The 16,362-nt window shown below is 35.9% G+C and overlaps 1 protein-coding gene across 1 annotated transcript in view; it reads right to left on the bottom strand.

Annotated features, from left to right (window-relative positions):
• The window catches only part of LOC115210830 (zinc transporter 2-like), a 68,452-nt gene extending 52,671 nt beyond the window's left edge, over positions 1 to 15,781 (bottom strand). Inside the window, exon 1 of the mRNA XM_029779579.2 lies at positions 15,585 to 15,781. Coding sequence (XP_029635439.1) covers positions 15,585 to 15,619 — 35 coding nt within the window. The 5' untranslated portion in view covers positions 15,620 to 15,781. The remainder of the gene's footprint in view (positions 1 to 15,584) is intronic.
• Positions 15,782 to 16,362: the final 581 nt, after the last annotated feature.

The following is a 16,362-nucleotide window of genomic DNA, read 5'->3' as shown; positions in this document are numbered from 1 at the left end:
ATGTTGTTTTGGCTACACGCGGGTGGGAAGGGGCTGGTGACACAATCTTTTCATTCACACTTTGAATTTGGTGATACCAGTTGCGGATTCTAGCTCGCTCTGATACTGAGTTGAGTTGGTGCCTTCTGGTATCTCAAAATTCAATATATAATCATTTATGATTATAGTATTCTACGCTGAAGAGAAAAGAAGTTTGGGTAAGGTAGAATTATTTAATATTTAATTCTTATGCTTTCCTAAAAACTTGATTTCGAAACGTGCGTCCGTAGATAACTTAAAATTGTATGATAGATTGCCGTCAATTCATTCTCTCTTACCTGTTTGTGTCTGCCTTCCAATTGCTGTGCTTTTACTGAGATCCCCCTTTTTAGTAGAAGAAATAGCTATAACTCTTTGACTGCTATTTCTAAATTCGGTCTGTGGTAAGGCAATTCGTTGCTAAACCCTTTATTGCTTAGTATATATATATATATATAATTATTTATTAATATATATATTTCTTTATTGCCCACAAGGGGCTAAACATAGAAGGGACAAACAAGGACAAACAAAGGGATTAAGTTACTTACATCGACCCTAGTGCGAAACTGGCACTTTATTTATCGACCCCGAAAGAGTGAAAGGCAAAGTCGACCTCGGCGGAATTTGAACTCAGAACGTAACGGCAGACAAAATACGGCTACGCATTTCGCCCAGCGAGCTAGAGTGGCTATGTAGTAAGGAGCTTGCTTCCCAACCACATGGTTCCGGGTTCAGTCCTACTGTGTGGCACCTTGGGCAAGTGTCTTCTACTATAGCCTTGAGCCAACCAAAGCCTTGTGAGTGGATTTGGTATATGGAAACTGAAAGAAGCCCATCATATATATATATATATATATATATATATATATATATATATATACTTGGGTATATATCTTGTTATCTTTTACTTGTTTCAGTCACTGACCTGTGGCCATGCTCGGATACTGTCCATTAAGATCCATTTGTTTGACTAACGAATTTACCCCATTACTTATTTTTTTCAAAATCTAGTACTTATTCTAGCGGTTTCTTTTGTTGAACCACTAGTGGTAAGGTTTAAACAAACCAGCACTGGTTGTCAAACGGTGGTAGGGGGACAAGCACAATTGCAAAGACACACACATTACCAAATTTACTTACAAAACACTGGTTGGTTTGCAGAGGGATTGAACCCAAAAATATCTGGTTGCAAAGCAAGTTTCTTAACCACATAGCCATGCTTATATATATGTGTGCGTGCGTGTGTGTGTACACACACACGTGTATGTATGTATCTATCTATCTTTCTATCTATGTGTGGCTGTGTGGTAAGAAGATTGCTTCCCAATCACATGGTTCTAGGTTCAGTCTCACTGTGTGGCACCCTGGGCAAGTGTCTTCTACTATAGCCTCAGGTTGATCAAAGTCTTGTGAGTGGATTTAGTAGACAGAAACTGAAAGAAGCCTGTCATATATGTATATAATTATGTGTGTGTTTTTGTGTCTGTGTTTGTCCCCTACTACCACTGGTGATGTGTTTACATCCCTGTAACTCAGCAGTTTGGCAAAAGAGACTGATAGAATAAATATCAGGCTTTAAAAAATTAAATAAGTCCTTGGGTTGATACATTCAACTAAAAATTCTTTAAGATGACACCCCAGTGTGACTGAAGCCTAATGATTGACAAGTAAAAAAAGATATATTTATATATGCATGAGTGTGTGTGTATATCTATATATATAAAACTGTAGTTGTGTGAGTGTCTGTCCCCTTCGATTTAGATTCCTAACTACTCCCACATTTTGCGGTGCAGTTTAACCAAATTCATATCGAGCCCGTCTGAGTATTAGCGCGCGTCTACGATGAGTCTACGATTTTAAAAATAATTTAACATCATTTTTTATTCCATTTTAATGCATAATTTTTCGTGTGTCGATGGCGGCGGAGTTGGCGTCCATGGTCACACCTGCACCTGTTTGCTTCTCCCCCTTCTTCCCTCCCTCGTGAAGCTGTGGGGAAGGGAGTGTAAGGAAATCAACGTCGTAAAGCGTTGTCAAGGAGACCAGCCCGAATTGGCATCTATAAGGGAAGTAACTCTCTAAAAATGCTTATATAGTTATTTCCCTTACAAACCCGAGCAACGCCGGGCGATACTGCTAGTATATATATATGTGTGTGTGTGTGTGTGTGTGTATACATATGTGTATGTATGTATAAGAGCACTCCATCGGTTACGACGATGAAAGTCCCAGCTGATACAATCAACAGAACAGCTTGCTCATAAAATTAACGTGCAAGTGGCTGAGCACTCCTCAAACATGTGTACCCTTAACGTAGTTCTTGGGGAGATTCAGTGTGACAAGGCTGGCCCTTTTTTTGAAATACAGGTACTACTCATTTTTGTTCGGTAAGTGGACTGGAGCAACGTGAAATAAAGTGTCTTACTCAAAGACACAATGTGTCACTGGGAATCGAACTCACAACCTTGTGATCATGAGCCGAATGCCCCTAACCACTAAGCCACGTGCCCTCACTACGTATGTATATATATATATATATATATATATACCCATGCTAGCATGGAAGATGATCATTAACCGATGGTGATGATGATGATGATGATGACACGAGTGAGTGGACAAATGCAAGAAGAGCACTCAACCAATTTATTGGGAGTCACATGTATGGATCAAAACAGTTTATGAGTATAAAAAAGGCAGCAATGTAACAAATGCTGTAAAAAGTGCGCAAGAAGTGTTTTGAATTTTTGCAAGTGCCAATGATGGTTCTACAAATTTCAACAAGGTGACTTTAGCCTAGAAGATGTCCGCTGCTCTGGGTGCTCTGTCTCTTTGGATAAGGATGTGTTGAAAGCCACTGCTGAAAGAAATCCATATGTAACTGTTGAAGGGTTTCATTTATCATCATCAACTGTCTGTCACCATTTGCAAGAAATTTGAATCATGTCCAAGTTTGACAAGTGGGTTCCACATGAACTGAGTGAAAACAATCAAAGGGAATGTGTCAATATCTGCACTGCTCTTTATTATTCATATGGGAAAAAACATCTCCATTTTTGAACTGCTTAGTGACCAGTTACAAAAGTGGATACTCTTTTAGAATGTTAAACACCAATGTCAATGGGTTCAACCAGGAGAACAAACAGGACCCCATCCCAAAAAAGATTTTCATCCTCAAAAAGTTTTGTTAAGCATTTGGTGGGACATGTTTGGTGTAACACACTTTGAAACCTTGCCACACAACCAGACAATTACAACTCAAGGGTACTGTGAACAAATTGATAAACTGAATGACAAAACTTACAGGAAAAAGGTTGTGCTCTCAACCGAAAGGGTGCTATTTTCCATCATGACAATGCCAGAATTCTTAGTGCAAGAATCACATGTGCAAAGATTGAGGAGCTAGGTGGGGAAAGGCTTCCACATCCTCTATATTCTCCTGACCTTGCCCCTTCAGATTATCATCTATTCTGAAGCTTGTAGAATTTTATTAATGGAAAAGAATATAGTTCCTTAGAGGCCCTTGAAATGGACCTTGAAGAGTTTTTGTCTTCTAAACCAGCTGAGTTCTATAGGAATGGCATAAAAAAAGCCTTTTATAACATTGGAAGAATGTTATTGATTCAGATCAGGAATATATAGTTGATTAAATTGGAACATTACTTGCTTTTTTTTTTTTTATTTCTTCAAAGCCTTCTAGAAAAAACAACTTACTTATAGACCTGATATGTATGTATATATATATATATATATGTATATATATATATATATATATATATATATATATACAACCTGGGACCTTGAAGACTGCTTTAGTGCAAGAAAGTATACTAGTCCCTTAATATTTGATATTCAATATTTCATTTCATTTTACACTATATATATACTGTTTATACTATATATTCTATATTCTACATTAATATTATAAAGAATATAAATAAAACATAAAAAACAGACAGAGTTGGAATTCCTTTGGATAATATATATCCCTCTATACACAATCATACAAACCCCTTTTTATATATATATATATCAACAATTGAGGGTAAAATTAATTAGTTATTAATCAATTTCACCAAGTAGTGTTCAGTATGTAAAAGGACCATTTAAGGCGAATTCAAAATATTACATTATATAATTAGGGCTTAGTAAAATAAATTACTTTGCCACATACTGAACTTTCTAGAAATAGCAGCCAAAAAGTTTTTTAGCCATTTCCACTACTTTAAGAAAATTTCTCTCAGAAAATGTTTACTCATAAATAACTCACGAAGGTATGGAGGTAAAAACAGAAAAATATCACAAGTACAAAGATCATTTGAGAACGTTAACGTTTCTAGATTAGCCAAATAAACTCAGCATTTCTTTCGTCAGCTCAACATTTCTTAATTTGGATTTGGAAGCACTAAAAGGAAGAACATACCCTTCGGCGACGTATCACCTCAGATGAACACGCTCAGACTGCCAGTACTAACAAATTCAAAATGCGCAAGCGAATATTCATGCTCTCTCCCCTTCCACCCACGTGGGTTATCTAGTAAACATATATTTTAACGGTGAGAACCGAAGCAATAGAACAGAGAGAAATGAATTATAATATCAACAATTGAGGGTAAAATTAATTAGTTATTAATCAATTTCACCAAGTAGTGTTCAGTATGTAAAAGGACCATTTAAGGCGAATTCAAAATATTACATTATATAATTAGGGCTTAGTAAAATAAATTACTTTGCCACATACTGAACTTTCTAGAAATAGCAGCCAAAAAGTTTTTTAGCCATTTCCACTTGGTGAAATTGATTAATAACTAATTAATTTTACCCTCAATTGTTGATATTATAATTCATTTCTCTCTGTTCTATTGCTTTGGTTCTCACCGTTAAAATATATGTTTACTAGATAACCCACGTGGGTGGAAGGGGAGAGAGCAGGAATCTTCGCTTGCGCATTTTGAATTTGTTAGTACTGGCAGTCTGAGCGTGTTCATCTGAGGTGATATGTCACCGAAGGGTATGTTCTTCTTTTTAGTGCTTCCAAATCCAAATTAAGAAATGTTGAGCTGACGAAAGAAATGCTGAGTTTATTTGGCTAATCTAGAAACGTTAACGTTCTCAAATGATCTTTGTACTTGTGATATTTTTCTGTTTTTACCTCCATACCTTCGTGAGTTATTTATGAGTAAACATTTTCTGAGAGAAATTTTCTTAAAGTAGTGGAAATGGCTAAAAAACTTTTTAGCTGCTATTTCTAGAAAGTTCAGTATGTGGCAAAGTAATTTATTTTACTAAGCCCTAATTATATATATATATATATATATATATATATATATATATATATATTGTGGAGACACAATGGCCCAGTGGTTAGGGCAGCGGACTTGCGGTTGTAGGATCGCAGTTTTGATTCCCAGACCGGGCGTTGTGAGTGTTTATTGAGCGAAAACACCTAAAGCTCCACGAGGCTCCAGCAGGGGGGGGGGGGGCTGGCGATCCCTGCTGTACTCTTTCACCACAACTTTCTCTCACTCTTTCTTCTGTTGGCCTGCTCACTTAGCCAGTGGGGTGGCATCATTTGAAGGCTAAAACAGTATTTATCTTTGCAGCTGATTCACTGAGGATATAACATTAGCAGCAAAAATCAAACTTCAGCCAATTCACTCTAGCTCTCCTGCCTGTCTTTAACCCTTTCGTTACTATATTTCTGACCAAATTACACCCCTTATGTGTTTCAATTAATTTCTAACGTAATCATAAATTTAGTCTGGTTTCATTAAACAACTATAACTTTTTTATTTATCGATATATTAATCTGATTTTTGGAAGATAATTTAATGAAATATTCTCAACCAATTCTATACTATAATTTTTGTCACAAAGTGACTCTAATTGCAGGTAGATACAGGTAAATTCCACAAAATATAAAATTATTAAAATTTTGTTCAAACATCGCTATAGAAAATGGGTTATTAGCTAATATTCAATTGGGTATACAAGAAAATTTTACGATAGAATTTGTTATTCTGGGTAACTTTCTGATACCCATAATAATATTTATGGCAAAATAGTCTTAATTTCATTTAAGGTTGTGGGAAACCACAAACTATCCTTTCTTTCGCTTTGTTTACGTTTAGCGTAACGGTTCGTTTCTGCCGTAATGATTTCAAATAGGCTCATTCGAAAAAGTAAATAGATATAGTCTAAGGCTTTACCCTTCTGGGAAAGTCTGTGGCTTGGTCCAGTTTCTTCAGAAAAATCACCGAAAGAAACAGTTTTTAAATTTTCACTCCATTCAGGTGCCAATTCGTTTTCTTTATCGCTATCGGAGATCTCAGATTCACTGTTTTCACTTTCGGAAAATGAAACATCAGATTCATTATCAAATACCACGTGCTTTTTTTTTTCAGTCATAGAGTTAGATTTATGAAGGTCTTCAGTAGAAAATCCTTCGAATTCTGACTCGCTGCTTGATATAATGAAATTCGTATCCATTTTTTGTCAGAATTACAAATTTTGAAAACACAATAGGAACAAATTTCGGAAAAAAATCTCCCAAAATTCACGGAATGAAAATTACACTTCGATTATTGTACAAAACTGTAGTTGAACTGTTTACGAAGTATAATACGTGTTTTCACGAATGTACTGAAGAGATTTGCTCTGATATTCTCATTTAAATATGAATAGGTAAATTCGGGCGGCTTTGGGCGGTTTGGTCTCATAAACCAAAATTTTTTTCGGGCGGCTTTGGGCGGTTTGGTAACGAAAGGGTTAAACACATCTGCAACTATCTCTCCTATACTCCTCCCACCTACCAGACCACCTGGTATTCACATCCATCATTCACTTCAAACACTTATTCATGTCTGTTACTAGTCATCACTTTCACTGTCTCATTTCTTTAACTCCATATAAGATTAAAATTTATGTGCAATAAATTGCTTTTCTAGAAGGTACAAAATATTTTTACAATCTTTTAATGCAATTCCTAATAATATCTCTTATGATAAAAGGCAGATTTTCTCTGCCTGTTACCATGTTCGTTTTTAACACAATTGTACAATATACAATTTCTTCAATTGGAATTTACCTATGATTTTTCGAAGTAGATTCGATTGGGTCATGGCATATAAATTTTTTTCAAGTTGACCCCCAATTAAGCAAAAATTAGATCAAACTCAATATTTTACGATTTGCCTCTCTCACTTCAAATGCTTCACTCTTTCTATTACCACACTTTCTGCTACTTTCTCTTTGCAAGTGTACACACACATAGACACGCAAACATATACATATACGATTGCCTCTCTCATTTCAAATGCTTTCCTCCGTCTATTACCACACTTTCTCCTACTTTCTCTTTGCAAGCGGGGAAACAGATACACGTGCATTTTTTTTCGGGAAGTTCTTTTGAAGTTGGTGTGCATCGGAAGCATTGATGTACATGTGTGCGTGCGTGAGTGTGTGTGTGTGTGTGTGTGTGTGTTTGATGGGGTGTGCGACACAGAAAGTGTGGTGAGTAAGTGAAGTGCTTTTGTTAGTGTGTGTAAAGAGACAGAGAGAGTAATGTTGTGCTGTGTGTGTATGTGTGAAAGACAGAGATAACTGAACTTTTTTTATTCACTTTTTGTAGTGAGTGACTGAGAGAGAAAAGAAGAGAGAGAGGTTATGTATATGTGTGTGTATGGCTTCAGTGACACACACACAAAAACACATACCTACGTACACCTAAAGCACGCACACACACACACAAACGGAGCGCGAACTTCAAAAGAACTTCGCACTCTATCTATCTGGTTTGCCATTCCTCACACACACACATACACACGCAAACATATACATATATGACAGTGACAAGCACAAACGTTTCAAACAACTACATACAAATACTCAAACACACATGTGTGTGTTTGTTATTAGTAAAAAAGGCGCCAAACACAATTCACTTTCTCATTCGAACACATTTGCAAACACACACCGACGGTCGAATTGCCATAACTCAACAGAAAAGGTAAATTGCTTTTTATTTACTTTCTGTTGCTAAATTTTGGTAGTATTAATTGGCGAGCGTACTTCAGTTGTCAATTGTTGAAAGAAAGAAACTGTAAGCTAAGAAGGTGCGTGTGTATGTGTGTGTGTGTGTGTGTGTGTCTGTATGTGTGTGTGAGTGTGTGTGTGTAGGAAGTGAAGGATCAAAATATGGCAAGAAGTGGACAGATGTACATATATACATACATACATACATGTGTGTGTGTGTGTATGTGTATTAATGTGTGTGTGTTATCTCTCTCTATATAAAGCTGAAGTTGTCTGTGTGCAGCAGGTTTGGTAGCCTTCAACTAACACTATCTCCTCCGAGACCCTGCGGCGCAAGTTGACCAAAATTGAGAGTATGATAGAAGAAGGCTTGCTCTTCCTTCCGTAGAAGATAAAATTCAAATCGGACCATGTTAACACCAAAAATTATTTACATCAAAAAGCTGCTTTTTTCTATGAAAATCCCTATTTTTTACCATTTTTTCACTGCTGTGTCGCCACTTTTCGGTGTATTTCAACCAGAAAAATGTTCACTTTAATAATAAGCTACATAATGCAAAATTTTTACTTTTCAAAAATTCCAATTCCAGCGGGTCGAAACAAACCCGAGCAATGCTGGGTGATACTGCTAGGTTAATTATAAAAATACTATAGGATTTTTCAGACATCAAATTGTGGTGAGGATCCACCCAAGTAAAATAGGTATGATAGGGGTCCATAGGTTAATAAATGGCTGAAAACCACTGCTCGAAATGAATGGACACTTTACAGAGTTATAGCACTACCTTTTGAATTTCTGCCATTTTGGGGTTTCCTGGTATCTGAGCTAGGTAGCAATCAGCCCCTTTTGCTATCATTCCCAGGGCACCTATGACAACAGGTATTCTTTTAGTCTTCAGGTTCCACATTTTGCTAATTTCTATTTCAAGACCTTTATACTTGCTCAGTTTTTGGTAGGTCTTGACAGATATGTATATATCGATTCAGACAGTCATATCAATTATTATTATTATTATTATTATTAATATTATATGTATGATGATGATGATGATATATACACATACAATATATCAATATCTATATAAATAGAGAAAAGAAAATGTAACAAGTGTACATCATCATTGCTAATAATAACTTTCAGAAACCAATTAATGATTAATTAATTAAATGACTGATTATTTAATCAAGTGGTAATTAACCTGAAGTTTATGTGTTTTATTGGTGCATTATCCTCGCAATCTTCCCAAAGTTCAACAAAATGTATATTTATCAATATATATATATATATATATATCATATATATATAGACATACATATATACACGCACACACACACACACACACTATATATATATATATATAATATATATATATATAGACATACATATACACACACACACACATATATATATATATATATAATATATATATATATTATATATATATATCATATATATATAGACATACATATATACACGCACACACCACACACACACACACTATATATATATATATATCATATATATATAGACATACATATACACACACACACACACTATATATATAATATATATATATATATATAATATATATATATATATATATATATATATACATATACACACACACTCAGACATACACACATAAACATACATATGCATATACATACATATAGGTGCAGGCGTGGCTGTGTGGTAAGAAGTTTGCTTCTGAACCACATAGTTCCAGGTTCAGTCCCACAGCATGACACCTTGGTCATGGATTTGTGAGTGGATTTGGTGGATGGAAACTGAAAGAAGCTCATTGTATATTTTATATATATATGTGTGTGTGTGTGTGTGTATGTGTCTTTGTGTCTGTTTTTCAGCTACAATCACTCAATAACTGGTGTTGCTTACATCCTTGTAACTTAGCAGTTTGGCAAAAGAGACTGACAGAATATGCACCAGGCTTAAAAAAATTTGTACTGGGGTGGGGTTGATTTAAACGACTAAAAATTCTGCAAGATGGTGCCCCAGCATGGCCGCAGTTTGATGACTAAGACAAATAAAAGATATAAAGCAAAAGATAAATCTAATTAAAAATAGTTTTAATGATTCAATTTGGACTTTCAGATCATTAAACCATTTTTACATATTTATTACATATCAATTGGGACATAGATATTATAACTGTGCCAATTAGAGACTCAGCATATGTATTGGGCTGTCCGGAAAGTTTGTGCCGATTTATAGTAGCTTACCTTTTGACTTATTTTAGAACATGGTTGAGTCCATGAAATAGGATTTGACTACACCTCCATTTAGAGCACAGTTTAAGCTATCTTTTCAGGGAAGAAGATTTATGTTCCTATAACCTGTGTTAATTCTGTAACCCTTTAAAATGGAAGATAAGAAAGTTCATTTTTGGCACTTGATGCTTTGGGAACCAGACAAAAATTGCTGCAGCTCGGCTGGGATGTGTTACCCCACCCTCCATATTCACCAGATATTACTCCTTCAGATTTCCACTTATTCAGGTTTCTGCAGAATAGTCTTAATGGTAAAAATTTCAATTCCTTGGATGACGTAAAAAGATACCTTGATGAATTCTTTGCCATGAAACCACCACAGTTCTGGGAAGAGGGTATTTTCAAGTTAAAGGAAAGATGGAGACGCATTGTGCAACAAAATGGTTCATATTTGGTTGATTAAAAATGTAATGGAAAGTATTTATTGACTTTTTTCTTTCCTTTAAAAATTGACACGAACTTTCCGGACAACCCAATAGAATTACATTACCAAATGTGTCCCTTCAATAGATTATGTAGTCCTACAGAGACCTAAAAAAGTGGAATATCTACAACTGGAATGTCTTTCATCATGGGTATACTCAACCGGAGCTAATTTCGGGCTAAACACCTGGGACTCCATCAGTTAAAATGATGAAGGTTCTAGTTGATCAGACCAAGAGAATAGCCTGCTCATGAAATTAACTTGCAAGTGGCTGAGTACTCCACAGACACACCTATCCTTGGTGTAGTTTTCAAATAGACTCTGTGTGATACAGAATGTGACAATGCTGGCCCTTTTGAATTACAGGTACCACTCATTTTTATCAGCTGAGTGGACAGGAGCAATGTGAAATAAAGTGTCTTGCTCAAGGACACAACAGGCCACTGGGAATTGAACTCATGACCTAATGATTTGGAGCTGAATACCCTAACCGCTAAGCCACACACCTTCACATAGGGCTAAACAGTAACAGATTTATTCTATTACCCAGTTTAAAAGCTGCCACTGAGCCTTTGGGTGCTTTTAGCAGAGTTCATTCTGTAAAAGCAACTCTGATCTCTGATCTGAGGATAACTTCATCCTTTCTTATTATTTGTCTAAGGGTGCTAAAAAAAAAAAAAGGGTCATGTGTACTATCCTTCCTCGTTTGTCTAATCCAGTGGTTTTTAACTGGAGTCCATGAAAGATTCTGTTGTTAAAATTTACACAGAATATTTTGGCATTTTTTAAGTACAGTTTAGAATATTTAAACATAAAAATATAACAGGATTTTTAAAAACATTGAATGGTTATGAGGGTCCATCTGACTACAGTAAGAATCAGATGAAATACCGCTAAACATTTTGCATGCTAACATTTTGCATGCTAACATTTTGCATGCTAACATTTGCATGCTAACATTTCTGCCAACTTGCTGCCTTTGCCTTATTAAATATTTATTTCTTTATTACCCACAAGAGGCTAAACATAGAGGGTACAAACAAGGACAGACATAAAATTGATTACATCGACCCCAGTGCATAACTGGTACTTATTTAATCGACCCCTGAAAGGATGAAAGGCAAAGTTGACCTTGGTGGAATTTGAACTCAGAACCTTAAGACAGACGAAATACCTATTTCTTTATTACTCACGAGGGGTTAAACACAGAGAGGAGAAACAAGGACAGACAAACGGATTAAGTCGAGTATGTCCAACCCAGTGCGTAACTGGTACTTATTTAATCGACCCTGAAAGGATGAAAGGCAAAGTCAACCTTGGCGGAATTTGAACTCAGAACGTAGCGGCAGGAGAAATGCTTAGCGGTATTACCCACAAGGGGCTAAAGACAAAGGGGACAAACAAGGACAGACATAGGTATTAAGTCGATTACATCGACCCCAGTGCATAACTGGTACTTAATTTATCGACCCCGAAGATGAAAGGCAAAGTCGACCTCGGCGGAATTTCAACTCAGAACGTAACGACAGATGAAATACCGCTAAGCATTTCACCTGGCGTGCTAACGTTTCTGCCAGCTTACTACCTTTGCCTTATTAAATATTATCAACACAATTACAAGGTTCAAATAGAGTGATTATAATCACTCTATTTAGTATTATAATCATAATACTGCTTTCATATTTGTGAAAAGACTTATGAAAATTTTTGCGAAAAGATTTGTGACTTGTTCACTCTTCCAAATCACTCTGTACACCATGCACACATGTACACATTCACACGTACACACATACATTCATACACACATTCCAGGATTCCAGATGACACCATAAAAGAGTATTCAATTCATAAACAGCTTAATTTTTTTTTTATACTTTTATTTCAGCTGTGACTTTTGTGTCAGCTGCAAGTCACTCAACACAGTGTCCTTCATCTGTTTTTTCCTACGCTACTACAACGATGATAATGACGATGATGATGGTGGTGGTAGTAGTGGTGATGGTGGTGATGACAATGATGATGGTAGTGGCGTTGGAGTAATGATAATGGTGGTGATGATGATGATGGTGGTGGTGGTATTGGTGGTGATGACAATGATGATGGTAGTGGTGTTGGTGTAATGATAATGGTGGTGATGATGGTGGTGGTGATGATGACAACGATGGTGATGATGATGATGGTGGTGGTGATGACAATGATGATGGTAGTGGTGTTGGAGTAATGATAATGGTGGTGATGATGGTGGTGGTGGTGGTGATGATGACAATGATGGTGATGATGATGATGATGGTGGTGGTGGTGGTGGTGGTGATGATGACAATGATGATGGTAGTGGTGTTGGAGTAATGATAATGGTGGTGATGATGGTGGTGGCGGTGGTGGTGATGATGGTGGTGGTGGTGATGATGATGACAATGATGGTGATGATGATGATGATGGTGGTAGTGGTGGTGGTGGTGATGACAATGATGATGGTAGTGGTGTTGGAGTAATGATAATGGTGGTGATGATGGTGGTGGTGGTGGTGGTGATGATGGTGGTGGTGACAATGATGATGATAGTGGTGTTGGAGTAATGATAATGGTGGTGATGATGGTGGTGGTGATGGTGATCATGACAATGATGGTGATGATGATGATGGTGGTGGTGGTGGTGGTGGTGATGACAATGATGATGGTGGTGGTGGTGGTGGTGATGACAATGATGGTGATGATGATGGTGGTGGTGGTGGTGATGACAATGATGATGGTAGTGGTGTTGGAGTAATGACAATGATGGTGGTGGTGGTGGTGATGATGACAATGATGGTGATGATGATGTTGATGATGGCGGTGGTGGTGGTGGTGGTAATGACAATGATGATGGTAGTGATGATGTTGATGATAATGATTGGTTGGCCTGTGGCTACAGTAGAAGACACTTGCCCAAGGTGCTACACAGTGGGACTGAACTTGGAACCATGTGGTTGGGAAGCAAGCTTCTTACCACTCAGCCACAAAAGTGTAGTATAGCAGTTTAGCATTTTTCAAAAGTGTAGAAAAGTCCCACATACGACAGTTTTGCAAAAATATTTCCGATTGAAAATATACATGCATGGAGTTACGATTTTATGCACCCAACAAAGTATTATTTGTTAAGATGAAACTGCTGCTAATGTAAAAATGAAATGGGATGGAGAAACTATTTTTCCATGACACTTTTGCATAATAGCAACGACCAATTGAGTCAAGTACATCAACATCAAAATAAAAATCAAATGGAAATTGTAGTTGTGATACCCATGCCAGTGGCACATAAAAAGCACCAACTGATCGTGGACGTTGCCAGCCTCCTCTGGCCCCTGTGCCGGTGGCACGTAAAAAACACCCACTACACTGACAGAGTGGTTGGTGCTAGGAAGGGCATCCAGCTGTAGAAACACTCATTAGTTGTACTACTCCATTGCTGATAAGTCAAATCCTACCTGTCAGTATATAGATTTTACCATAAGAATCAATGGCTGATTTAGCAAAATGATAAAGTGAAAATTACAAAATAATAAAAGTGGCTAGATGCAATATAAAACCAAAAAGGTAATTGTCACACATGCACACATACAAAGGGATGCTGAAAAGCTATTGGCTTTAAGGTATTGTGAAAAGCCTTGTTGAAGGCCCAACCTTAAAAGTTCTTTTGCAAGGCTTGGAAAACTGAAGGACGCCTGTGATAAGTGTGTGAATTTGAGAGGGGTGTATGGTGAATAAAATCATAATTAACTGATCCTCTTGTATTGTATTTTACCCAATTCCAGGAACTTTTCAGCCCCACCACCCTTGTGTGTGTATGTGTTTGTACACATGTATATAAATATAAATAAATAAATAAATATATATAAATATATATATATATAATTGAAAAATAGGATAAAATCTTTATAAGAATTTATCATGTAGTTAGCATGAAAAACTTCATAAGGGAAAAATCCATCAATTATTCCTCTTAAATATATATTATTTATATTAAGGGCATTACTATACATAAATGCCTCACGCTAGGAGGGATTCTTAAAATCAAAACTACCATAATAAATAGACATCATTTATTATGGTAGTTTTGACTTTAAGAGTCCCTCCTAGCATGAGGCATTTATGTATAGTAATGCCCTTAATATAAATAATATATATATGTATATATATATATATATATATATATATATATAAATATATATATATATAGGCACAGGAGTGGTAAGTAGCTTGCTAACCAACCACATGGTTCCAAGTTCAGTCCCACTGCGTGGCAGCTTGGGCAAGTGTCTTCAGCTATAGCCCCAGGTCGACCAATGCCTTGTGAGTGGATTTGGTAGACGGAAACTGAAAGAAGCCTGTCGTATATATGTATATATATATATATATATATATATATATATATGTAAATCCCAAAAAACGAAGAACAAGCACAAAAAAATAAACAACAACACAGGGATGTGGTACACGTAAAGTATTAGCAGATGCTCAGGGAAGGAAAGAAAGATGGTTTAATGTTTCGAGCAAAGCTCTTCTTCAAAAACAGAGGAAAGTCCAATAGAAAAGGAAGACAGATGTAAAATAAAATCACCAACGATTCACATGTGGTTACATTTGTGTGTGTATGTATGCTTATACAACAGGCTTCCACACATTCTCCATCTATCAAATTCACTCATGAGGTAGTGGTCATCCCTGAACTATATACACTTGCCCAATGTATGTTATCAAATATACAAGAAAATGTTATTAGAATTACAGTGAAAATATAATTATAAATATGAAAGTAAGAAGTAAAAATGAAAACTGACCTCATTGATACCATTCCAGATTCAGACATTTTCATTAACTAATTTAATTTACTGATCACTACCTAGTTCACATATGTGTTAATTTAACCAGTTAGAGACTGCTAATTTGGACAACCTAATTTTATATGAAAGCAATAAAAAGAATCTACTTTCCTTGCTTTTCTTATTTGTTGTCATCCAATCGACTGTGGTAAGTCTGTCGGCAGAAAATATGCATCATGTGGTCTTTTGTTTTCTTGTTTGTTTGTTTTTCCCCCACATTTCATTCTCTTTAGATAGTAGTTAACTTCTACTTTGATCTTGTCTTGATAGAATTTCTACCATATATGCTTATCTGACATTTTTTCATACAAAGGCCATTTATCTGTTGGTACACGTCTAACTTTACATACTGAAAATATAATACTTTATAGACAATAAAAAACATGAATATATCTATCTACATTTTCCATATCATTTCTACATTAATTATGTAACTGACTTATTGAAACCGATTCATTTTAAACTATTGCAAATTCATTTAAAATATTCCATATTTGTATTCTTTGTTTAACCATAGTAGGCTTTGAAGGAGATTTGGCTGCTATTTCAAGCACGTCAAGAGGCCATGTAAAACCTCCTTCACTAGCTTGTCAAATGACCATTTTTTGACTAATGTATTTAACTGCCACTTAAAAAAAAAAAGAAGAAAAAATGAATATAATTTTGATTTCTTACATTGTATGAAAGTCTCAAACTTAGAAGAAAGATATGTTTTATTCAATTATCTAATATCATT

This window comes from Octopus sinensis, linkage group LG4 (assembly GCF_006345805.1).
Source record: "Octopus sinensis linkage group LG4, ASM634580v1, whole genome shotgun sequence".
Lineage (NCBI taxonomy): Eukaryota > Metazoa > Mollusca > Cephalopoda > Octopoda > Octopodidae > Octopus > Octopus sinensis.
Note: the sequence above shows the minus strand (reverse complement) of the source record. Positions and strands in the feature narration are given on the sequence as shown.